The sequence below is a fragment of the Bactrocera dorsalis genome, chromosome 3 (assembly GCF_023373825.1).
Source record: "Bactrocera dorsalis isolate Fly_Bdor chromosome 3, ASM2337382v1, whole genome shotgun sequence".
NCBI lineage: Eukaryota > Metazoa > Arthropoda > Insecta > Diptera > Tephritidae > Bactrocera > Bactrocera dorsalis.
The window spans coordinates 84,869,265-84,897,214 of record NC_064305.1 but is presented as its reverse complement, the minus strand read 5'-3'; the positions used below and the strand labels follow the sequence as shown (position 1 = coordinate 84,897,214).

The 27,950-nt window shown below is 31.8% G+C and overlaps 1 protein-coding gene across 1 annotated transcript; it reads right to left on the bottom strand.

Moving 5' to 3' along the window:
* Positions 1–39: 39 nt before the first annotated feature.
* LOC105227747 (sialin) lies at positions 40–27,903 on the bottom strand. The gene is made up of 8 exons (XM_011207247.4): positions 27,623–27,903; positions 21,882–21,932; positions 1,977–2,534; positions 1,819–1,905; positions 1,186–1,469; positions 989–1,121; positions 657–898; positions 40–584 (listed from the first exon to the last, which is right to left on the bottom strand). Exons 2-8 carry the CDS (start codon positions 21,919–21,921, stop codon positions 378–380), a joined length of 1,551 nt encoding a protein of 516 aa, XP_011205549.2. The 5' UTR covers positions 21,922–21,932; positions 27,623–27,903; the 3' UTR covers positions 40–377.
* Positions 27,904–27,950: the final 47 nt, after the last annotated feature.

Below are 27,950 nucleotides of genomic sequence, written 5' to 3'. Positions count from 1 at the left end.
ATTCCTAACCTACTTATATGCCAAACTTATTTTAACTATTTATAACATGTACATATATATGGCTTAAAGTAGAATTTTGATGAATCTCTAACACTAAGTTCAATCACTATTTATGGCATTACGCGTTTAGGTGGGGGTGCACATAACTAAATGAGTGACTGAGATTGGCCTTAATTGCTTTTTCCATTACAAATATATTTCCTATCCACATAATATAACCTTGTAGCAAAAATGCTTATAATATGTTGTTGACAAGGCGTTTGTTGTGGTCTGAAAATATTTCTCTAATACTTTAAACTTTTTGTGTAACAGTTTACTTTCTGCTTTTGAAAGTAATGCTTTTACATTAGTTTTTACTAATCTCCGAAATATGCTGCTTATTTCAAAGCATCTTCCAAGCCGTTCGCCTTCTCATTCTTTAATGGTTCACCCTCCTCGGCACTAACAACAGATCTGCGTTGTTTCTCCGGTGGATTGTTCCAAGGCTGCAATTCGCCGGAGCCCAAAATAATGTAAACAATAGCGCTGGAAATGTAAGTGACGGCCAATATGCCGAAAACTATTTGCCATTGATGATATGATTTCTGTAAAAGAAATTAGATAAATTAATTCTCAATTTTTATAAAATAAATCACTTATGGATTTATGCCACTTACATCATCATAGGTCAGCGCACCCACCATCCACGTCGACAAGAAGCCACCGAATGAAGAGAGCGTATTGGCCAAACCGAAAATGGTGCCGCTGAAATTGGGCGCAATATCCAAGCCGTTGCCGAGATAGCCTGCTGTTACGGCGCCGTGTGTGAATAAGGCCAGGGTGAAGATCGTCACTGACCACGCTGCATCGCGTCCCAAAAATATTTGCGCAATCATCAAGGTGCCGGGCGATATCAGTGCTGTAATGAAGAAATGTTAAAAAATGTTAGACGTCAACGTCATTTTTCGTAGGCAACACTCAATAATATTTCTTTAAAAAAAGTACCCACCAAAACCGGTGAACACCTTCCTTGTGGCCGTTGTAGACAGCGTACCACGCTGCCGCAGATAATCAGCAAAGCAGGACGAACTGAAAGCCATTATATATTTGCCCAAATATGGCAAAGAAGAGAAAAGTCCATTCTAAAAATGTAACAGGAAAAAATAAATGTTTTGTTTGTTATGAATTTGTTAAACTTTTCCTTACTTGTTTAATATTAAAATGTAATATTTGATCCATAAATGTCGGCAGTTGATTAACGACAGTGAAGAAGCCAAATACAGATAAACCGTGCGTAATTACAATTGCCCACACAGGTGCTGAGCTGAACAGATCGCGCCATGGCACATAGCTAGGACGTTTCTTGGAAGTCGAGCTGCCGATGGCGTCTTCAATTTCGCGCCGTTCTTCAGAGCTGATACGCGGATGTGTGGCGGGTGTCTCATAAACAAAGGTAAACCAGCAGATAGACCACAAAAGGCCAACACCACCTAGAAGAATAAAAATTGTATATTATTATACATTCTGTTTGTTTTTATTGTTGATATAAAATAGTAGAACTAAAACTAATATTTTTTACGTTTGTTAAAAATTATGTATAAATTATTATTAACACTTTTAAACATTTTAGATATTGTCAGTGGCAACTACTGCAAAGTCATCCGCTTCCGCAGAAAACGAAAACTTGGCAGCACTGCCGTTGGTATTTTCTACACACGGCCGTTTGTGCAAATATTCTCTAATTTTTTTCGCTTTGTAATTGTTTTTTAAATCGGGAAAAATTTGTTTTTTAAACTTTAATAGTGTGAATATAAAACGCCGTATAGCATTTTCACCTACCTGTCAAATAGAAAACGCTGGGCCAACCCCAAATGGAAATGAAGTATCCACACACCGGCATCGTTATAGCTGCACCCAAAGAGGAAGCTGTCAATTTAAATAGAAGACATTTTTTTTAAAAACATTGTCATGATTGACTGGCTGTAAAGTGTACTTACCCATCATGTGCGACATGAATTTAGAACGTTCCATTGGTGGAATCCATACAGCCGCCACAGGATGTATAGCTGGCCATGATGCGCCCAACATAAAGCCCAATACAACGCGTACAATAATTAACATTATATAATTAATATGTGCCGCTAATGGTGTAATCAGTGTAAGCAAACTAGCCCATAGCATGGAATGTCCGAAGACACGCCGTCCACCGATTAGTTCAGCAAGTCGACCGCCGGGCAGTTCAGTTAATATATAACCCCAGAAAAAGGAACCTAGTACAAAGTTCGTTTGATAAGAGTCCCATGGAAAGTAATCATTTCCATCGTCAGTTGGTGGCAGCTGAGTTGTTGTTGTCGTGGTCGTAGTTGTGGTTGTTGCTGCTGTGGCATTATCAGCTAGCTGTGCGGCACTCATTTTGCCGACCGTACGCGGTGGTGAGTGCACATCTGGATGCACCATTGCCACAATGGCTATTGTCAGATTTACGCGCAGTGCATAGTTCAACATGAAGCCAAGCATGGTGAGTATATTGAGTACTTGACGACATGATAGCATATCTATTCGATTATAAAGAGTGGAAAGTTTTTAGATTAATATTAGTTCGAGAATAATAATAGAATGTGCAACTTGTGTGTTTATATGTATATAAAATATTTTTAAGAATCTATCTATCTATGAAATAATTTCATGAAGTATTTGAAATTATAACAGATTTTTAAGATTTTTTAGTGTTTGGTAAAATGATATGTTCAATTTCAATACTTCACGCAAATATCGTGTTTCCATATACTGCTTTAATTTACAACATTTTAAAAATAGGAATCCAAAGTGTTTCTTGCTATTTTTGTTATTTATTACTTTCTTTCAACTTTAATATATTGTTCAAACATGACAAAAATTTCCAAAAAACCAAAATGTGTGAATCATGATCTTATATCTATAAAATACAACCTTCTTTATTTAGTCTATATTTCTCGAGTTTGTGTATATACATACATATGTATATAAGTATGTATCTGCCCGTTTAATATATGTATATGGACCCCCGCATTCATTATCAAACCGCTATAAATTTGCCGGTGAGATCATATTTGCTTAAGTGTTTAATATTTTATGGACTGTTGAAGCTCTATAAGCTTGAGGAGAATTTTCAAAAGTGCCATAATTAATTGTGCAAAAATTCGCATTGATTTGGAGTCGCAAAAAGTAACACCTTATATGGTAATCATAGTAAAATAGCGTCACAATTCGAAACACACATAAGCTGAACAAACACAGACCGGCATGAAATAAAAAATGTGCGCATAATTATCACGTGATGTTAATTTTATAAATGTTTTTTCGTTTATTCTTTACGCAATTAACATGCCAAAACGCTCGTGGTCAAAAATGTACATGTGTATAGGATGTATGTAAATTGTAGAGTCAACTAAACGGCGCTCGTGCGAAGAATACCTCAGACTGATTTATTGATGGCTTTTGCGCGGATTCCAGTTTTTTATTGATTAGAAGAAATTAGCAGGCTCAAGTAAATTATAACCGTAATGAATCTACTGTATATAGATATATAGCTCTACGATTTCACTATTCAAACGTCAAGACTTTGAACTATCGCGGTTATATATTAAGACCGATGACGTGTGTACCTTTATTTATATCGCATAACCAATATTTGGTATTTGCACTTCAATATTTGATATGAGTGTTTTAAAATTTGGTTCGTATGTACATACATACATATGTACACATGTATATATGTATGTATTTTTATATGAGTACGCATGCTTATTAAGTGGTAGCGTTTTAAAAACCTGTTTCGGCATATGCTTATTAATCTGCGGTTAAAAATCCCCGTCGAACAGACACAGAAAACAAATTAATTATTTAAATTATAAACAATGTGTTGTTTTTTCATATTTTTTTGCACGGTTGTACGCTTTTGGGGGCCAAACGTGATCTTAACTAATTCGTAGAAGTCGGCACATGTGACAAACGAACGACTGCCGACCAGATCAACAAGCACGATATTTGCATAAATAGCTTGAGGCGCATTTCGCAGTCAATTTGAGTTTTTTGAAAATAATTTTGAAAAGCACAGTTATTTATTTGTAGGATTGAATATTAGCTTATACAACAAACTGTTTACAGTTTTTTTAAGAAACAATATTTTGCAAAAATTAGCCATGACCGTTTGTCTGTCGGTATATACACGAACTAGTCGCTCAATTTTTGAGATATCGGTATGAAATTTTGCATACATCTTTAAGGAGTTTTATACAGTTAGAATTTTCACGCAAATTCGAAAAGACATTTCAGAGTGCATGGAAGTACAAGGCTAAATTTTAAACGCGTGGGGCTTTCAAAGTCAGTGACCAAAATTACTTGATAACGGCTAAGCCGATTAGTTTCAAATTTTAACACGAGCTTCTTTAATATATTTTTTTAGTAATTAAATGAAGATTTTTTCTAACCGAAAAGTATTTTTTTTTTAATTCTATTCTTGAAACCGTTCTCGAACTACTATGGGATAAACCTATCGATCAAAATCAAGTGCTTGTATGGAAAATTTTTATTTGAAAATAAATTTGGCGTGGATTATTTACTAAGCCAACGTACAATCTACGAAGATATTGTTCAGATCGAAACCCTATAGCACATAGACTCCATACAAATTGTTCTAACAAAATCGAGATTATAGCATTTTATGCTATAATAAAAAATGCATCTGCGAAGGGTATTATGGCAACCAAAGTCAACTTTTTTCTATTTTGTTAATTCATACTTTATTTTTTCAGTTTTTGACCGGCTCAATTTCATCATAACTAAAAGCTTCTTAAATAGCTTTTTAGCTTTTAACTCCGCTCTCATTCAACACTCTTATTTCAAAAGCGCTACTAAAAGTGGAACGCACCGCTTCGGTGGGCATAGAATTATGTGTATGTATATTTGCATATAATAAAAATAAGTTAATAGCTTCTTAGAACTAATAAATGCTTAACTATAAATCTTACTTCGCTAGTAAATTGGATTAAAATCGTTCAATGTTGGTTTAATCATTATAATAATTCTTAGAAAAAGATTAATCAAATAAGCTCAAATCTCCAGAAACTACAGCACAAACAACAGACTAGCAGCTGATGTAAAGTTTGATCGCACATTTTTTTGTGTTTAATATATGCGAGCCCATACATATGTACATACATACATACAATACCCACTAAAGTTGTACAAATCGGGAGGTACGAAGCTTCCGCTAAACTCGCCGTCTGTCCAAATTGCACGAGCATTGTTTATTTGAAATACACACATAAATATGTACAACTGAAATAATATGAGACACTGTTATTTCGCACATACTTTTTTGCGGAATAGAAATTTCTCACGGCCATTTGAATACAACTCGTGCGTCCACACTTGTGTGTAAAAGTAGCTACGCACATAGAATTTGCGGTAGAACACATAGAATATGCCGTACTTACTATGTGCATAAATATGTCTATGTGTTTGCCACTTACAGTTCTGCTTTAGAAAATGCGTCATCTGCGAATTCTAACAAATATTTGTCTTTTTCGTTTTGCGCGGAACGTCGCGTGTGTGCGATGACGAAAGCGGCTTCCAAATGTCAATTTTCCAAACATATGTACATACATACATACGTTTTATTTTAGTTACTAAATTTTTTAATTTTTTTTAAATTTTTTTCAGAAAACATTAAAATTGTTGAATCTTTAAAGCTCTCAAATATCATCTTTCAAATCAGAAAAGAATTTCGCACGGTTCAAGGTGTACCAAGAACCTTGTGAAAGCGTTTATATTTCAATGCAAATGTTGTGTTCTTCATGAAACGATTCATTGAACTCAAGTTGTTGTTATTTTGAACAAGTTTCCAATTAAGCATAACAAACAAATAACGGCTGTTTGGGAGTCGCTAAACCTTGGAGTTTGACGAAACGAACAAATAACTGGTATAAATATAAACGAATGGTATAATCTAAGGGAAATATACCTACATTAAGACAAAAAGCACCTGGAATTTGTAATAAAATTCCCCGGGTAAATGATATCTCAAAAATATGTACATGAGTTGGTAGGACTGTCCTTAATTACTATGCCAAATATGAGCACGATTTGGCAACCAGTTTGTTTACAACAGCTGCTTAAGTTGTACTTGTCAGGATAAAAATATCGAAAAAAGAATTTTTTTCAAATTTTGTATTTCTAATCAAATTTGCGTAGTGTGTGGAGTCATTGCAAATGTTGGAAAAGGCTTGCGGCCATTCTGTTTTGTCAGATGGTCAAGAGATCGTTGAAAACGTGCCTTATTTTGTAATTGATTGGCTTTCTTTTAGTATCTACGCCGAATACCGCGTGAATCACACTAAAAAAAAATTTCATAAAAATAACTGTCTGCATTAAAAAATTTACGAGCATATTCATTTGCGTCAGCATGACTGCATATTTGCTTTGGACAGTCAAAGCTTTTGCATCTTTGAGCGCAATTTTTTTACTGTCTAACTTAACCTCTTTATTTTACTTCGGAAGTCAATAATGTAAATAAGCTTTGCATGAAAAAATCTCACAGCAAAAGCTTTGTTTATTTATTTAACAACCTGTTTTATAAATTGAAGGCTTTTAATAAGCGTCACACTTAGTTTGATATTATCTTAGAAACAAACACATCAAGCGAGTATATTTCAAATACTAGGGTGAGCCGTTTTTCGGGGGTGAGGAATATTATTTTTCACAAAGCAACGTGGAAGACCCTATAATGCATATACATACATACATATGTATATAAATCAATAAACGTGAGTTGTGTCGGTTTAGCCATGTACGCCTGACTGTTCGTCCTTTTGTCTGCTTAAATGCGAACCAGACCTTCAGTTTTGCTATCAGTTTTACTTAAAGTTTAGACAAAAACAAAATTTAAGATTTTTAAAATATTTTTATTTTATTATTACGAAATAAAATAAAATAAAATTAATTAATTAATAAATTTTAATAATTAATTAATTAAATTAATAAATTATTTAATTAATAAAATTAATTTTATAATTAATTAACAATGCCTAAAAATTCAGAAAATGCTCACTTAATTAACTTTCATTACTTTTGTATACATTTCAGTTGGAAACTTTGTCACTTTCAGCCAGATCAGCTTTGGTACTGCAACTTTGGCAGCAAGTATGTAAATGATCTAATGCCTGTTTTCAATTTATAAAAGCGAATCTTTTTATTAGATGAATCATTTTTTGAGCCTGAAGGCCAGTATACACTAAAGTGTGACGTCAATTTGTTGTCCCTTTGTATGTGTGCACAGAGCTTAATCCGCGGCCTGTATAAATTTGGGTTATTGTCACAAAGATTTTGTCATTCGCAAGATTTCAATTTCAATGAACTCCTTAAGCTTTTTTCACGTTCAAATATGAGTACATACGTACTCACACCATAAAAAATACAAAATGCGCCAATATTTTTTTAAGTAAATATTTTTTTTTTTTTTAAATGCGAAATACGTCGTTGGCTCGATCTTCCTTGACTTATGTACATATGTATGTGTGCACATGCGCCAATATTTTTCAAAAACCGCAATATGAATGCTTTTACACATACATTGTTGCAAAAAGTTCTTGGTAGGCGTGCCACCATGTCTGTATATACCTCTGTACGTATGTTAGTGTCCACAAGTATGTTTATCATTAATGCCAATATTTGGATTTCAGCCAATAACTGTCTGCCTTTCCACAGCTATGCATTAGTACGAGTGTTTGCATATAATATCTAATATAACGCTCGTAAATTGAGTTATGTGCGTGTGTTTGTACCGGTGAATAACAGCAAAAAATCTAAAAACACTTTAAACAACTGTCCACACACATATAGTATATGAACATACTCCACCGCAGGTACAAATGCTTGTATGTGTTGGTTTACCGTCAGTAAACACATATCAATCATACGCAGTTAACGTCGGCTAAATAGCGGTACTTTTAAGTTTATTATATTGTATAATATAATAACATACATATTCGCCCGTATTTGTGCTATTGTCTCAATGTCAATGGATATCACGTGATATTTGCGGTTTGAATTTGATTATTTCGCTCACGTGCTAAACAGCCATTTTCGTGGTATTAAAATGTTATCTGCGTTGAAGTTACTATCTAATGCTATAATTAATTAATTAGTGCCATTTAAATAGGATTGAATACAAAAAGAAGCATGATGTCGGGGTGCCACATGAGTTGACACGAATAAACTCCAAGCCATTTCTGAAGCAGATGTATGTACATATACTGATGATGGAAAGTGGCTCGCTTTCGACGATGTCAAACGAAAAGAGTTGTGGTTGAACCGTGCCGAGTAGGCTGACCTAGCCAAGTATGACTGCCAGGAAGACATTACTGCATGTTTGGTGGGTTCGGAAGAAAATAATTTTCTATGAGCTGCTCTCCTATGACCAAATACCTAATTCGGACGAGTATTGCCTACAATTTGAAGAAAACAATATCTCAGATGAGCGATGAGGTCAATAGGAGAAAAAGTGTGTTCCATCAGTACAATATGAGGTCATATACAACGATCTTGACTCGACAGAGGCTCTGGTAGCTTGGCAATTAACTCACAGTTCGGACGTGGTATCAAGTAATTACTACTTGTTTCTGTCTTCAACGAATGATTTTGCTGGTGAAAAGTTCGCCTCACAAGAAACTTGTGAAAATCGACTCTTCCAGGCTTTTGTCAATAGGGATGGGTTTCACCATGAAATGGATATCTTGAAGTAACCTTCAAAACCACAATCAGTTTTCGCACGAAACGGTGAATACTTGAGTTAAATCGGATCACTCTAAATGTGCTAAATATAACCGTTATTTTTTGCATGGATTTATTTTTACTAGCCCTTATACTTATAATACATATTCACGCTTGTCTGTGCTAGTATTCAATGTCAATGGATATCACGTGATAATGGCAATTTTAGTTTATATGTGCCAATCACGTGAAAACGATATGTATGTGTATGTATATTTTTATGATATCTTCTTGCCCATTCTATATAATTAATAATTAAGTTTTTTTATGATATGACATTGATTGATATTGAAGTAAGATGATTTCCGGACCACCATAAATTTAGATTTAATTATTTATAAGTGGCAATTTAGCGGAAAACCATAAATATTTATGTCTGTATAATTTAATTTTACTCTATATTTATCTTTCATTTTTACTTTTGGAAAATAAAAGCAACTGCCACTAACCTACTTAATCAGAATGTAATTGGGCGACATTTATGCGCACAAGTGGGTCTGCAAGTTGTGCCAGTTGCTAAAAATAACCTTGAAAACAAGTAAGCTCATTTGAATGTCTGTCTTAGAAAAGCGCTATCAATAGGTCATCGACCATAAATATGTTAATTTAATTTTATATACAAACAAGTGTGAATAACATAAATATGGGCATATGTATATATGTATATATAAGCATTTATAGTACCTGCCGACAACATGAATATTCACAGGCAATAATGAGCGTCAACACTATTATTGTTTGTATGAAATTAACGGTTATTTATTCAGCATACGACTAACTAACGAGTCATATTTTAAATGAGGCCGCACAGCTGTGTAATTATAAAAAAATCGTAAATTTAATTAAATTTTTTTCTGCGATAATTTTACTGTGGACTCCAAAAGCATTATACTTTTAAATTTTTATGCAATCAAAACATTTGTTTATTTTATTTTAAATTCCCGAAAATCGCCTGTTTCTTGGGCTGACACGAATTCATATGTATATACTATATAAGCTTGTTTACACAAAAAATTAAAAAAAAAAATTTAAATGACACAAAATTTCTACAGACAGAAACAGAAGAACAGCTGACCTTGCCTTAAAGACTTCTTCGCCAACTCTTCTCTTGCCATTTTAACGAATTTATAAACTAAATTTGGCATTCCGTTATGGATTAATTTAAAATTAAACTAGATTTTTGCGGATATGTGACGACGGTTATACATACATATATACGTATCATACTCGTATATGTACATTAGTGCTCCTAAAACTATTGGAATAACTTGAAAACCGATTATTCGAATATCTGGTTTATAACCGTTCGTAAAAAAATATTACCGGTTTCTACTATTCGATTAGCCACAATTTTATAACATTCTACTTGTTCTACTGCGACTATTCGTACATTTACTCTCACGCAAACGACGAATAGCACTCAAATATTATTCCATGTCGACAGTTTGGCTGGTCGGAAGCAATTCGGAGTGCCCTCATCTCGATAATCGAAGAAAACTGTCAACATATCCTTGATTTTTGACCTGCTTTGTTGTGATTTTATGGTTTCGGCTCATATTTATCCCGATATTCAACCCATTAATCATTATTCCTGGATCGTAAGCATCGAAAAACGCTTACTATTCGAATAGTCTACAAAGAGCGGTAAACTTAACGACTTGCTAATATCCGAATACTGCAAACCGAATATTATTATTCGAATAATACCCTATCTGGTTCATTCCGGTTCGATTAGTCGAATACCAAGTGCTCTAATATATGCACATACATATACATATGTATGTATATATCAACTAACCTGCTCTGGTCGAATTTTTAGCTAATTTTTCGTCGCATGTTAATTAGTTAGTCGAGTCTATTTTACTTGCACGATAATTCCTGATACATTAATAAAAAAACTAAAAATATACTACATATACTTATATATTGTACATAAACATAAACATATACATATGTATTTGAAGGAATTCCGGTTTTATGCAAAATATTCGAAATACTAAAATAAGAATTTTGCTAATTGAGAGATATTAATGGCACGCAGTAAGGGGAGTGTGTTGATATTGGAATGCAAAATGGTCGAATTTAAAAGTAGGCGTGTACCTATTATATGTAGTGGATCGTGTTAGCTTCCTAGCAAAGTATTAACAGTTTGAATATCACTCTAGAGCTTGTACTGCGCGACCTTACAGTTTAAATTAAATGAATTTAAGGGGACTCTCATCGAAATTTGAACTATTTAATAAAAAAGAGAAACGAAATTTTAATATTTTTGCGTATTTGTAGTGATTTTTACTTAGGCTTACTCAAAGAGAAAAGTGTTTTATTTTATTATAAACGTCAAGCAATATTAGTGCTAGCGCCAGGGATACTAAATACAAGTATATCGATATGTGCCTCTGTGAAAGGTTTAAGCTGTTTAACTAGAATTCTGCCGCGGTTATGCATATTAATCTGGCTAATTCTATAATGATTGGCTAATTGATATAATTGATTGTCTGGTCAATGTAATGCTTGGAGAAAAACGAACGTGTGCAAAATTTCAGTTCGTTATCTCAAAAAGAGAGGAACGTATATAGTGTGTACGTACAGACATATTACTTTACATAAATACACACATACATATATACATATGTACATATATTTAAAACGAACGTACAACGAAATTAAAAGAAGAAGCATATAATGCTCCCACATTCCATAAAACTGATTAAAACCGCACTAAGCTAGTCAAAGCACAAAAAATACTGGATACAACAACTATATACTCGTATAGTAGATAAAGTTAAACTCTAAATTCCAATCGATGCCATAAAAAGCCAAAGTGGAAATTTCAAATCCTCGCATTTCCGCTATACAAACAACCGTTAAGTAATCGCTAATGCTGCTTATCAAAGCATGAAAATATTCAGTATAATAAAGTCGCAGACACGCACACAAACACATATGCACATTGATATTTCAGCACACGCGCCAGCTAGCGCTACAAGGCGTTCGAGCCTCTGCTGAAAAAGGGGGCTCGACTTGCTCGCGGCCAGCCGACTGATAAATGCTGGCACACACACACACACTATCGCATATTAGCAATTGTATGCATGTATTTAGTCACATTCGCGTTAATGCAAATATTTTTTAAATGTGGATACACATACATACATATCTAATGCAAAAAAGTTTATGATTAAAATTCTCAGCAGATCATAAATATTTTTTTAAATATTTATTTTGGGAAAATTCCACTAAGAACCGTCCATATAAGTGTGGTTCGTGGATATTTTTAAACATATACAAAGATGTGTTTGAAGTGACTTGCGTCAATAGCTGCTTGAATCTCTTATATAAATCACTGCTGCGACATTCCAAAATATAAAAATACAATGTTGACGGCGCCTATTTTTTCGTATTTTTTTTACTAATAAATGAACGGCGTTACTAAAAATTAAAATGTGTACATATATGCATGTATGTATATATAAAATTTATAATATTTGATATAAATCTAGAAGAGATAAGTACTCATATATATAAAAAGCATTTTTAAGTGAATTGGGTTTTCCAAACTTATACACAGCTTTATTTTTTTAATAATTTATTTGTTCAAATTTACTATAAATAAAGGACAAGATAGTTAGACTAATTTTAACAACTTTCTAAATTTCTAAAAAAAAAATTAAAAAAAAAACCTTTGTGGAATTTTTGTCTTTGTAAAAATAAAAATTAAAAGTGTCATATTTCATATTTTTTTAAACCGATATTTCATATAGTTTTTGAGTTACAGCTTTCTAAAATGCCCCTTATTAATGGGTTACATGGGTTTGCGGGTTCAAAAAATAGTTTTTTTTTTTTATATTTATTACAATTAAATTCACAACACCTATAGAATATTGTCCAAAATTTTCTAGTTGATCTGAGTAATAGTTTAGGAGATACAGCTTTGAGAAGTTGTGCGCTCGAGGTTAGCTAGACTAAGCTTGTCGTCTTTAAACACTTTTTCTCGAAACTGTGTTTTTGAAGACGGATGACAAGATTTCGCGAGAACTACTCAACTGATCTTCATGAAATTTTTCACAGGCCTTTGAGATACAATTCTTGCAGACTTAGACGAAGGTTTTATTTTTCGATTACAACTATTTAAAAAAAATGTCGCGAACCTTTCACTAAAATTTTAATTTTTATGTAAAAATGTATGCCAAAAATTCAATTTTCAGTTATTTTCCCTTCGTTCAAGTTCTAGGTTAAGATTTTAACTAAAACACGTATTTTTTTAATTTCGATGACCCTGTAAGAGTTATTCTACCAACGCGGGCGCATCTTTTTTCTGAGGGGTCCACGGAAATGGCGTCGCAATGACCAAGTTTAAATTTTTTTTTTCAAAAATTTCAAAGACTCTTTGTTAATAGTAACAATAAAAAATCGAATAAAAATTTGTATATCTTAAATGAGAAAAGAATTGTTGAAAAAAGGTTGTTTTTTGCCCGAAGAAGCCCATGTGAACCCTTAAATCCTACATTTGGCAAACATTTACTCTTGTGTTTAAATTGAATGCTTTTCGAACTTTATGTTTATTTTTTGAACAGGTGGCAACTCTATAAAAATTAAATTTGAATTGTAGACTTTTTGCAATCCGTTACTTAGTATTTTACCAGCTTTTGGCACACCTTTTATAATAATTTTCTTAGTCTTACTTTCGAATCGTCGCTTCTCTGCTTTTCAGTTTGAGTTAGTTAAAAAGGCTTTGGGAAAAGTCCCTTACTTGTTATATTAATTGTTCAATCGCTTGCTGCCTCACATTGGACAAAGCCAGCTATCAATTCGCTTCACCATTCTCTAAATTTTGGCGCACCGAACATTGCTTTTGAAAACATTGATTTGCTGCTTTGATAATAATCGCTAGACCAATTCTTTTTCTTTTTTTACGTTTTATAAATAAACAAATATTTGCTTACAAATGACTAGCACATTTTTACGACCTTGTTCCTTATCTTATGTCTGGGCATTATCGGTTTCTTTTATTATCGACATTTTATGAATATCATTATAGAATGATTCGCCACGTTAAATGACAGGTGTCATCCTCCTTAATTGCTTCTCTAAGCACTAGAGGCTTATTAGAACTTCAAACAGTCTATTGCAAATATGCGATAAATACCTTGAAGCACTACGATACTATGAAATACTATAAAGCTATTTAGATATATGACTGCAATTGTTCACATGAACGAGCACTTCATTAGCACTAGAACGACTTTAGTATCTTGACAGCGGCAAAAAATCATTACAACGCAATAATTTCCGCTAAATTTGTCATATGTGTCAATGTGTTGGCGTAGCTCGTGTACGAGCGCATACGAGTTGATGTGCATATCTACATGTTTATTGAATTATTTTCTTATTAATACGCGAAAAGCAAAATATTTATTTATTTCCTTTTTAAATGTTCTACGATTATGGTATATTTTATTGCTGTTATTGTTTTTATTTGGTTTGCAAATAGTTGCATATATGTATGTATTTACATCGTAAATGTATCTATGTATGCATAATAATATTGTAACTATTTATTTATTGCAGTATTATGCAGATATGCATTTTATATTTAACTATACATTGTGACAAAAAAGTTCCGGAAATTGAAAATCAAATTTAATTATTCATCAATATTTATTTTGTCGCCTTCAAATAATCTCCAACAGATTTGATACACTTATGCCAACGATTTTTCGAGGGATGACCTTCAGCTCCGTTTGCGTATTTTATTTTATCTCTTCGATCGACTGAAAACGGAGCAGCAATTTCAGTTTGGGGAACAAGAAAAAATCACGCGGAGTCAAGTCCGGTGCGTACGGTGGTTCATTGCGTTTTTGGCTTTAAACTCGGTCACAAGCGAATGCATTATCATCGTGTAAAATCCATGAATTGTTCTTCCACAATACCGTCCATTTTCGACGGATGTTCTCACGCAAACGTCTCAATACGGCCAAATAGAACTCCTTATTGACCTTCTTTCTCTTTGGAACAAATTCATCATGAACCAAACCATGAATATCCAAGAAAACAATGAGCATCAACTTTATTTTTTTCGTTTTTTTTCCTCCATTCCGATGATTGTTGACTTCTTGCATGTCAAAATCATAAACCCATGTTCATCGGCAGTTATAATGCTCTCCATTAATGTGAGAACAGAATTCGCACGATCAAACATGTCTAAAGAGACCTTTGTACGGTAGTCTTTTTGAAAAAAATACAAATTTATCGGGACGAGTCAAGCAAAAATGCACTGCATACTCAAAATATCTACCAAAATCATTCGAATGGACTCGCGAGAGATGTCGAGCTCTCTCTCATCTTTCTAACACTTGCCTGACGATTTTCAAGCACAATACGAGTATCCTTTCTTTATTTTAATATTTTCATCAGTTGCAGAGGTCGAAGATCGTCCAGAACGAGGCATATCTTCAACGATCTTTTGACCGTCTTTGGAGTATCATTTACCCGAGGAATTCAATTACAATTTCCGGGCGCTTTTTTGTCACAAAGTCTGTATACGTAGGTATGTGTATACAACACATACTGCTAACTAATTACGATCTTGTTTACAAAATGCTTCAAGCGTTTTCAAATTACCATTAACACGTAGATACACGTGTTAAACTATTCGCAATAAATTTTATAGCAAAACTCTAATATATCGCAAAGGCAGAAATATAAACCGTAAATTTTATATTTGTTATATTTTTAGTATTTTTTTTATGTTATGACTTTGTTGACTTTCTTTGCGTAGTGGTGTAACATTTTTATTAAGGAAATGCACAAATATAATAAACAATTACAATTATTAACGTAACAAATGTCAATTCATGCTGACACTCAATCAATTTTGCATCTAAATTAATTTATTTTATTGTTTTGTGTAAATATTATGGCAATCAGAAGTGGTTGTTATTCAATTATGTGTTAAATTGAGTGTAGACAGAGAAAGCACAAAACAAAGCATGTTAAATTATTTTCGGAACTTTGTGCAAATTGATTACGAAAAAACTTAAGAGACACAGCTAGTGAAACTTTGTTTTTTTTTTTGTTTGTATGTATAAGTACTTGCATTGCTTGTGATAAGTACTTTCAGACACTAAATTTTCCATCTTTACTTATGAGCACTTCGATAGTAATTTTTATAATAATAATAATACCCAACAAATACCCTCCTCCCGCCCAGCCGACATTGAATATTTACCTTTGTCTTGATCGCAATATATCTTTTAAATTTACACAAATAGAATACTTTTAATATTTTAACACATTCTGATTTAAAGAAATAAAGTGAAGTGAAACAATTTATTACATACATACATGTACTCGCCTGAAATGAAAACAAGTTTAATATTTTCAATCAGCTGTTTTATGTTTACATTCATTTACAAACAACAGATGGCGCGAGAGAGATGATGGGTAATAGGTAGATTAATTACCGGTTAAATAGACGAAAGGGTGCTCATACCACGCCATAAATAGTTACAATAAAGTAACCTTAACAGGATATATTAAAGTTACCACGAAGTTCGATACACCCAGAAAGATATTCGAGACTCTATAAAGTATATACAAATGTATGAATGTATAAATGATTAGCGTGGTGAGCTAAGTCTTTAACAAATTTGGCATGAATTATTGTCCAAGGCAACGGTATAAACTGTGAACATATTTTTCAGATTGGATTCTATGGCAAAAACTGTCATATAAACTAACCGAGCAAATCAAGAAATCTGAGGGGTATTTAAGCATCAGTGCTGTTTAAATTAAAAAGTTTGCAAACATTTCAGTTATTTCTAATAATTACTTACTACAAAAAAGGCTGAGCCGTGCTTGCAATAATATACTCGTAATATATGCATTTATACACATTGTATGTATGCCATTAGCTTTTCTGTAAACTTCATTCTCTGCTCATAAACTATTTATGACTATGTCCACTTAAATTCATTTCGTTGGCCTATTTTTAAGTTGATAGTTTTGATTTCATTGCATTTTTATTAAATTATATTCAATAGTGAAGTCTGTAGACTCCTTCAGACGTCAACTCAATTGACATGGTTTATAAATAGTACGTGTGTGTGTTATATTCTCTTTCCAAAACACACGCACACACAAACATATGGAGAAACGCACAAATTGTGAATGCAAATTCATGCATTCTCGCATGCAGAGACTGAATGTTTACGACGTGCATTGAACCCGTCTCCTTGCATCTAAGAAAACATGCAAGTTATTATACTCCTCAATTAAGAACGTTTCGTATATGACAAACAATTTCCGAAGTCAGCCAATTTAAACATTATGACCCTGTGAAGCATTTTTCAGAAGTCGCTACATAAACATACATATTTATATATACATACAGACATATATGTATGTGAGTGTGTCAGTACGTGTTGATGTGGACTTTAATAAGCTCATTAAGGCCGCTGAGCGCCATAGAATTCATATCGACTGAATAATTGAGCTGGTAGTACACAAAAGAGGCTCGACTCAATGCGATCGGACATGTGCAGTCCATTGAACGCTTATAAATAGTTTTAAATGCTTTATTTTGTGTTTGTTTTTATTTTTAGTGGCTTTTTATTTATTTATTTTCTTTTCTTTTTATTTATTTTTTTTTTGTATTTTTTTTACTTGACTTTTTTTAATTTATTTAACTTATACAAATTTATTGCATTGCCTCACCGAGTCACACACACATATTAAAAAGTTGCAGGCGTAAGTTAATTAAGCGTGAAAATGTCGCTTTAATTCAAGTGTACACACATTAAAGTGCCGTTAATTTACGCTAATTAGGTCTTAGTATCTTAGGTAACTGTATTTAGCACATTTGCTACACTAAAATAGTTATTTACTGTAATTAACACATTTCTAGACAATTGTAATTAAATTAATTTGTAACAATGTATTTAGAGGCTTAAATACACTTTGAAAAACCTCTGGGCCATTGGATGAGGGGTTTGATGTAATTAATTTTTTCTGGGTAGAAGATCAGCTCCATATTTCTACCCTTATTAAGGTATATTCAGAAAGAGACATCGGAAACCCGTTAAAGTTCATATTTTAATGATCAGCATGACGACCTAAGTTCAGTTAGCCACACCCGTCTATCAGTATATATACCAACTTATCACTCAATTTTTGAGATATTGATCTGAAACTTTACACACGCCCATTTCTTCTCAAGAAGCTGCTTATTTGTCGGAACCGCTGATATTGTACCATTATAGGATATAACTACCAAACAAATTGATCGATTCTACTTAAAGCCCCTGTATGGAAAACTTTTTTATTTGGCGAGATATCCGCACGAAACTTAGATCGGATTATTGTTGTTGTTGTAAAGGTTATCTAGTTTCCGTTAGGGTGGTAAAGTTTAGATAAGTTGTCATCGTAACATCGAAGAGTTGGTTCATCCGTAAAGTTTAAGCTGTTCTCTTAAAGGAGACAGTTAATCGCGCTTCTAGCTGAATAAACCTCGTTAAAATCATTAATTCGCTTTCTGTACGTTTTCTCTGATATCTCTGCTTCTACTATTCATGCCATTTTTCGAGAATTTGACTTATGCTTTCATAAATATAACGCTCTATTGTCCATTAATATATCAACTTTGTCATTTACCGCTTCTCTTCCTGTGGTGAACGAACCCTTAACACACTCTACGACTATCGAATTGAGCAAAAATATTTCAAATTCTGTTGACAAGCCTTCTTCGTATTTGGCATGCAAATTCTCATTCTGTGTAAACAACACCCACACATATATATAGACACTAGTAAAACTTTTAATCATATAGAATATCATAATTTATTGCTTTGCCCCAATTAGGAAAATTGATTCGTCATATGTGTGTCTATTATAGCAGCTATTCAGATAGCAGTAACATTTTCAAGTACACATTTTCGCACGCAATACATATTTATGTAGTTATGTTACTACAAATCTGTTTACATACAATATATATATTATTATGTATTTAGTGGCAATGAATATGAAACGCTTTTTCATACATAAATTAACTCGAACGACTTTGAAAACAAGCTACAAATCAACTATGTGCCCATACTTACGTATATGTATATGTATGTATATAAAAAGTACGAGCTACAAGCATATATACAAATGTACGAGTATATAGTTTTTTATTTATGTACTATATATCTGTATGTATCTGTTGCATATTCATTATGTATGTATGTATAATCAGTCAGTCGGGGCGCGTCCTGGCCACGGCAAAGTTTACCATTACAGACATACTTATTGTAGCTGGAGGATAGTGACTCAGACTAGCTAGCTACTATTAAATGTGTTTTAACTACACAAATACATATACATATGTAAATGTGCATACATTCATATAGTTACAGTTAACAGTTTTTATGCGTTTAATAAACTTAAAGCGAATTCAATGTCAGAGTTATAAAACTTTCTCTATGCATACACTTTTATTAGTTATTTACATGTACCACACATGCATACATACATATGTACATAAATAAATTTAGCAAACAATGTAATTAGTAAGTCGTTGTAAATATATTGTATGATATAGCGGCTCCACAAGTGTCAGTTTGCACTATGTGTTCATGTGACTTCGCCTATTTGTTTACTGTTTACATGGAAAATAGTTACAAAGTTATTGCATTCGTGCTTGGCAACGAAAAGAACGCGAGTCAAAATCTCACCCGGTGACTTAGAATGCCGAAACATTGTTGTAATGCGCCGAACGCTGTAATATTGCTTGTAAAATAAATTTTATTAAACAGCTACAAGCCTTATCTTTTCTTGTAAGTGTCGGCACATTTTATCTAAACTCTTGTAAGTACATAAGTGCAACTAATCGCCGACAAATTTCAATGCAATGGTGGTTAAATATTATTAATATGTTATCTTTGTGTACATATCATAAAATCCAATAGCTTTGTGGTTCTAAATTTTATGATTTATTATCTTATTCCGGTTAGAGATAATAAATCTTTCAGTAAAGAGAGCAGTAAGAGTCTAGGAAATTATTAGTTTTTCAGTTCAAAGACAATGAAACTTAACAAAGAAAAGAATATATTTTGCTAAGTTGGTAGGACTCTCCTTAGTTACTATGCCAAATATAAGCGCGATCTCTCTATCAATTTGTTTATATCAGCTGCTTAAGTCGGTCCAACTCAGTAGTGTGTTGCGATTTTTACAATGGATGAAAATATCGAACAAAAAATTTGTCTCAAATTTTGTATTTCTAACCAAATTACGAGTGGAAAAAGCTTACGGTGATTCTGATTCATCAAAAAACACAAGCCAACATGTGGTACCAAGCCTTCAAAAACGGTCGAAAAATTGTTGAAGGCATGCTTCGTTCTGGTGGATATGGTGCTTGAAAATCGTCAGGCAAGTTTTAGAGAGATGGCAATAGAGCTCGTCATCTCACGCGAATCCGTTCGACTGATTTTGGTGAATATTTTGGGTACGTGTTTTTGATCGACTCGTCCGATAAAGCTTATTTTTTTTCAAAAAGTACCATAAACAGGTCTCTTTGGACATGCTTGATCATGCGAATTCCGATTTCCCACATTCATAGGGACTTTTATAACTACCGATGAGAATGTGTTTATGGGTTTAACATGCAAACAAGTCAACAATCATCAGAATGGAACCTATTTTCAGTCGAACGAAGAGATGAAACAAAATTTGCTGAAAGAGCTGAATGCCATCCCAAAAAATACTTAGAAAAGTGTTTCGAGAATTCGAAATCGTTGGCATAATTGCATTACATATGGTTGATATTACTCTCAAGGTGACAAAATAAATATTGGTAAATAATTAAATATTTTTCGTTTCATTTACAATTTCTGGGTACTTTTTTGTTACAATATATACCTATAGCTGTCCATACAATTTTTTGAACTTATCAAAAATCGAATTTCGGCATGCTAAAATCGACCAAAATTATGGGAAAATTCAACTTTTTTATCAACGACGCTAACTTGTCTGACTGACTTGATTTTTTTTTCATCTGTGGGTCATTGTACGGAAGATATAAAGGGTGATTTTTTAAGAGCTTGATTACTTTTTTTTTAAAAAAACGCATAAAATTTGCAAAATCTCATCGGTTCTTTATTTGAAACGTTAGATTGGTTCATGACATTTACTTTTTGAAGATAATTTCATTTAAATGTTGACCGCGGCTGCGTCTTAGGTGGTCCATTCGGAAAGTCCAATTTTGGGCAACTTTTTCGAGCATTTCGGCCGGAATAGCCCGAATTTCTTCGGAAATGTTGTCTTCCAAAGCTGGAATAGTTGCTGGCTTATTTCTGTAGACTTTAGACTTGACGTAGCCCCACAAAAAATAGTCTAAAGGCGTTAAATCGCATGATCTTGGTGGCCAACTTACGGGTCCATTTCTTGAGATGAATTGTTGTCCGAAGTTTTCCCTCAAAATGGCCATAGAATCGCGAGCTGTGTGGCATGTAGCGCCATCTTGTTGAAACCACATGTCAACCAAGTTCAGTTCTTCCATTTTTGGCAACAAAAAGTTTGTTAGCATCGAACGATAGCGATCGCCATTCACCGTAACGTTGCGTCCAACAGCATCTTTGAAAAAATACGGTCCAATGATTCCACCAGCGTACAAACCACACCAAACAGTGCATTTTTCGGGATGCATGGGCAGTTCTTGAACGGCTTCTGGTTGCTCTTCACCCCAAATGCGGCAATTTTGCTTATTTACGTAGCCATTCAACCAGAAATGAGCCTCATCGCTGAACAAAACACGCGCGCGAAACACATTTCGAACCGAACACTGATTTTGGTAATAAAATTCAATGATTTGCAAGCGTTGCTCGTTAGTAAGTCTATTCATGATGAAATGTCAAAGCATACTGAGCATCTTTCTCTTTGACACCATGTCTGAAATCCCACGTGATCTGTCAAATACTAATGCATGAAAATCCTAACCTCAAAAAAATCACTCTATATTTTAAATTTATTTTTTGGATTCACCCACAGATTTTCAATAGTTATTTTTACGATTATTAAATTAGGCGTAACTCTTAAAGCAAAATGATACATACCTCTGCATCTATTAAGTCCTCCTTTTTCTGTATTAGACATTTTGATATTGTCTGTAAATGGAAGAAATTACATCGTTAGTTGTCTGAATTATATATTTTAACAGCGTTTGGTTTGTTTTTAACTGTCTAACTCTAGCGGTTTTAGCCACTGTTGGTATAAAACTTTCTGAATAGATTGAGATCTAATGAAACTGTACTAATTTTTATTATGGTTGAAGTCTTGACTTAGCTAAGACACTCATAGAAAAATCAAAACTTCTAATTTGGAATGATAGTTAGGGATTTAAGACACTTAAGGTTTAAATGTGTATATTTGTGTATGGAAATCCAGTTTCCAACTTGTTTTGATAATGTGGCAACCTTTATATAAGCACGCATACAGATATACTTATAAAAAATTATTATTTGTATGCAACTTTTTGTAGAAAATACTTTTTGGATAAATTAAGCTAATTTTAAAGTTACCCAAAAAAATTACCTTAATTAATCAAGTAAAAAGCATTTTCTATAAAAAGTTGACTACAAATTCGTCATTAACAAATTATTTGATGTAATTTACAGCTTTTTAGGCAATTTTTAATTATCAAATGCGATTAAATTCAAATTTGATTTATTATATCAAATACAACACCATCATTTTAATAGCTACGAAAAATTGTTAAAGCACGTTTTCAGCGTTCTAATGAGCATAAAATGTTTGTAGTAGCCAAGTGACAACAACAAAGTTGCAAAAGGCCACGTTCCGCCAATAGAAATTAAAGAGCGATTTCAAGGTAGTAAACTCACTAAAGCTATGCAAACGTTCATACATACAAATGGCACATATATAGATATGTATACACTTAAATGCGTATATACATATCTACTTATATGCAATGCAAATGCATGCAAAATAGCTGAAAAGTAGAGCAGTAACAAGCGAAGTCAGTTTTGCTGGAGCAGAACTTAAAAAAACACCCAGCGTGCATTTCAATTACAATGCTTAAAGTGATTGTAATGAATTTTCCAAAAAAAAATTCATTTATTCAAAAGTGTGGCTTTGTGGCATACATACAAACACATTGCTTTCGATTTTACATTCTTTCATAGTTTGGCACATGTTCGAACATATGTTGACATGAGCGCCCATATTGCTGTATGTATATGTATGTTTTCGTTTTCGGTAATACATACATACATATGGACTGGCATAAAAATGGTACATATAATGGCTAGCCGAGCTTTTTGTGAACTTAACGAGTCGATGTTCTAAGATCGCACCGAAATGTGGATTAAAGCTTTAAAAAGTATAGTGATGTTGAAGTTAAGTTAAGAAAAAAAGTGAATTTATTTTCTTTTTTTGAAGATAAGTTAATAAAAAGTAGCGAATTTATTTAATTTTTTATATAAAAATTTCTATCTCCATTGTTTTCCGATTTATAAATACTTATTTCTTTATTTAAACGCTATAATAACTTATGCCACCAAACAATTAATAATATTGCTCACCAGCATGCCTAGTATATGGCATCATCAGGTTGCCGATAAATGTCTATAAACTTATGCATATAATTGTACATATTTAATTATGTGCATATATAAAACAAAGCCAAGTGGTTTATGCGTTGGAAAATAGAAATAAAACAAACGATTTTTTTTTTATATAATAAAATACTGATTACACACAGAAAACTTAAGAATAAATGCATTCTCGCGGGTTACTTATTTCCGTGCCTATGTATATTATTTCGGGTACATTGTTGGATTTCAAATAAAGCACAGCGAAGTTAATGAATTTACGAATACTTTGGTGTTACTGTACCGCAAATTTTATAATATTTACTATTCTAACGTATTCTAACAGAATTTTCACGCAAGAGTTGGGGGATGGGTTTGGAACACGCCACGTAAAAAAAACCCGCAATGAAAGGAAGAAAGCAGTCTCGGAAGAGAGCCCTAACTCGGCTATAACCACGTAAGCGGTGTCTACTCCAATAAAGAAGTAAAGGATATAACTCCTTAAAAGCGAAAAAGCTTAGTCACCCAAGCAAGGCTAAGCACATAGTCCACGGCAACATTAATTTATAAGTGGATAAGAAGCACCGGAGTTTACGCTCTAATTTATATAATTTCCCTGCAGTTTTTTCTCTTGGATTGCTGTGGCATTAAAGCAACAATATTATTACACATAAAATATGTAATTTTATTTACAATATTTTATTACTAAAGCAACCATTATACCGGCTTTATTTTGGGTATACATACATATGTATATGAATTGCCTGTTCATATATGTATATGTATAACAATAAAAATGTGTCTATATATAGAAAAAAGATTTGGAAACACTTTTCTATATAATTTAATTAGAAGTTGTGTCTATTTGTGCTTATTTACTATGTACATACATATGTATGTCCTCCAACCTGCATGGATACATCAAATTCACTATCTAACATATGCTTGACAAGCCCACTGACTCAGCATAGCATCAAAACCAATTGTTGCATGACGACGCACACACAATTGTGTAAATACAAGCGCCATTTATTTTTCACATGGGCGTACACAGATTGGGGCTGATACAATATTACTTAATGCCAAAGAGAGATTTTGCTGTACTTATATTTTCTTGTAGAGGGTGAGAGTGGAAGCATTTTCGACTTCAAAATGAACAAATTTAATTAAATGAAGGAAATATTTAATATTTTTGTTATATCACCGCAAGTAACTGCAAACCACTTAGTGCGCCTCTTTAAGCAAAGCCAACGACCGCCACTGTTTGGCTGGCTTATGTATAACGTATTTACATTCAAAGATTAAAAAAGCACATGCTAAGCGACAGTCTGCAATTATGACGTATAACTTATTTAGTCACATAGATAAAAAAAAACTCCTTAATTATCTATGAGGTATTTGACTTTTCACATGAGTGTACCTAAGCGACAGTAACTCATATTTAAGCGTAATTAAGTTGTGCCACGCATACATATGTTTATTGTAAATATGTACAGCAATAAATTAATCGTACAGCAACACTGAATGCCCCCTATGTACTTGTACATTTGTATGAATGTTGAAAACGTCAGCTCGTGCTTTTTTGAAAACGTCGAAATTGTGACAGCCGTTGGTTTCTATGTACATCTAAACATTTATATTACATATCTACATTTATGTAAGGATGGGTTTATTTTCACTAGATATGTGTGTATTTATATATACTTCTGATACCCATTTACTATAATATTGTGCTTTACTTTTGTCGTTCTACAAACCGTCTCGTATTTCCCCTAATTAAATTTGTTAATTAGTCAGAACTTTACATTAACACTTTTATTGCTGCGAATTTAATTGACACTATTAAATTGTATAAAATTAATGGTGTTTCGCCTGTGGATATAAGTTCTTTAAAAAAATTATATTTTTTTGACGCTCAAAGGTAATTTAATTATCTATATATATAAAAAGCCAAAAAAAGGTAAAGAAATACATTTCTTTTCCTTTGTATTAATAAAAATAGTTTATTAAAAGATATCTTTTTTAATAAATATTAATTTTTTATAAATATTTTTTTATTAATCGAAACTAATTATTATGTGGATTACTTTTTTTAATTTTGTTAAATTAAATTTTTTATAGTCAAAAAAATATTTTTCTGAGACATAAAATTTTTATAAAAAATTAATTTATTAAGTATGAAAAAAAATGTTTAAGTAGGAAAAGTTTTTTCAATCGAATTTTATCAAATAGAAAAATTATTTTTAAATTTTTGAAAAATACGATTTTTTCACGATAATATTTTAATACAAAAATTTATGTAAAGGTGGAAAAATTATTTTTTTAATTTACTTTAATTACAATTTTTACGAAAAACATTCTTTTTTTCTTCACGAAAGCACAAATTTATATTTTTTAAATAAATTGGAAAGCGAAAAAACTATAACATTTATCAATTTTTTTAGTTAAATCCTTTATAGTCGAAAAAATTCCAAACCATTAAATATGTATTCAAAAATTAATTTATAAATAGAAAACATATTTTTTACATTTTTGAAAAGTAAGATTTTTCATTTTTTATGCAAAAATTAGTTCATAAGCGGAAAAATTATTTTTTAATTTTGTTTAATTACGTGTTTGTTTACGAAAAAGAAATTTTTTCTTCACCAACATGTATATTATATATATTTTTAATTAATTGCGAAGCGAAGAAATTATTATAATTTTAAATTTTGTTCAATTTTGATTTTTTGTACACGAAAAAATTTTCTTCACCGTTCTAAATTTGTCCAAAATTGAATTTATAAAAGAAAAAGTTCTTATAAAATAAAAATATTATATTTTAAAATTTTGTTTAATTATGATTTTTTTGTATACGAAAAAATTTTCTTCACTTGCCTATTTTTGTCCAAAAATTAATTTATAAGAAAAAATGCTTATACATTTTTTGTATGATATTGATGTGTTGTTTAAAATAATCAATTTACAATATTTTCAAACTGTGCAACGAAAGTTTTTGAAAAAACTGTCAATGAATCGAAAAAAAATTAATTCAAAATATTTAAAAACCATTGGAAAAAAATTATTTATAATATTTATATATAATATATAAATTTATATAAAATATTATTTATAATATTTTTCAAATAGTGTTACGAAAAATTTAATTCCTCTTTGGAAAGAAAGCTTCGATTAATAGAAAGCAAATTTTAAATCAAAAGTTTCACACACAACACGGAAAAAATATGTATATTTACAATGTTTTCAGACAGTGCTTGGAAAAAAATCAGTTTGATTAAAAATAATCGTCGATTGATCAAAAGAAAGCACATTTTTTACACTATTTAATATTTTTTCAAAATTATTATTAAATAAGTATATTTATTTATTTTGAGAACGCTTTGTAATTAAGCATTAAAAATATTTAAGTTTGAAAACAATTTTTATGCACTATTAAACATATTTTGTCACTTTTTATAGTTTTAAACAATAAACTATTTAAATTTACGTTAAATAAATTTATTTACATTAAATAATTTTCAAAAATAATTTTGAAGTTTTATTGAAAATAATTTTTATGTATTATTAAACAAATTTTGGCACTTTTATAGTTTAAAAAACTAATCGTTATTTTGTATTATTTGAATTTGATAACATTTTGGGAAAATAAATTTAAATTTTTTAATCTTAAATTATTTTCATGCATTAAACTTTACTATTTTTAATATTATTTCACTTTTTGTTTTAAATATTAAATTATTTTCTTTATAGCTGCACAATAATTGTCATTTTAGTTTTATTTATATTTCTGTTAATAATGCAATCTGTTAACTTTTCTTCATAATATCCAAATTATTATTTTCTAAATTTAATATTTAAATTACTTTCTTTACAGCAGCACAAAATAATTCATTTCAGTTCTATTTATATATTCAAAATATTTATAAATATACATATTTTCTATACATTATATGTAGTCAACAACGCCACTTTATGGTGTGAGAATTTCGTAAATTACTTTCTTTGACTTTCATTTACACAATATACAAGCAGCCCTGCCAAAATTTATTTTATATTGTTAAACGTTTTCGGCCGGTTGCCACACTACACAATTTAGATCTAGCCGACATTTCTTTTTTTATTCTATTGTATTTTCAGTATTACAACGCAGCATCTGCTTCTAATGTGTCACCCCTCAGAACAGTCTATTTTCAAATATAAATGCTCAACTGCCGATTTACAATGTACGAAAGCAACAAAATTACCTTTTCACTGTTAACTTTCGAAAGTTTATTTATTATATATAATTAGTTATTTAATTTTAAAACTTTAGTATTTTTCTAGTTTTATTTCACTGAATTTATTTTCCGCGAAACAATTACATATGTCAATAATGCACTGGTGCTTTAGGTGCCGCGCCAAAAATCACATTTATTATAGTTATTTGCTCAACTAAGGAACTAAGGTGTGTGTTATTGTACGTTCTCGAACTCAAAAAGTTCCGAAATCAACCAACTGTCGGCACCACTGCACAAATTCAACTGAAAATATCTCAGCGTTGACGCGCCTTTAAATTTGCTCGCTCTCAGTTGG

Coding starts and splice junctions, on each gene's coding strand:
- LOC105227747 (XM_011207247.4), bottom strand. CDS start 21,921: ATGTCTAATACAGAAAAAGGAGGACTTAATAGATGCAGAG. Junction 1,906..1,976: donor ATTCATGTCGCACATGATGG/GTAAGTACACTT, acceptor TTAAATTGACAG/CTTCCTCTTTGGGTGCAGCT. Junction 1,122..1,185: donor TACATTTTAATATTAAACAA/GTAAGGAAAAGT, acceptor TTACATTTTTAG/AATGGACTTTTCTCTTCTTT.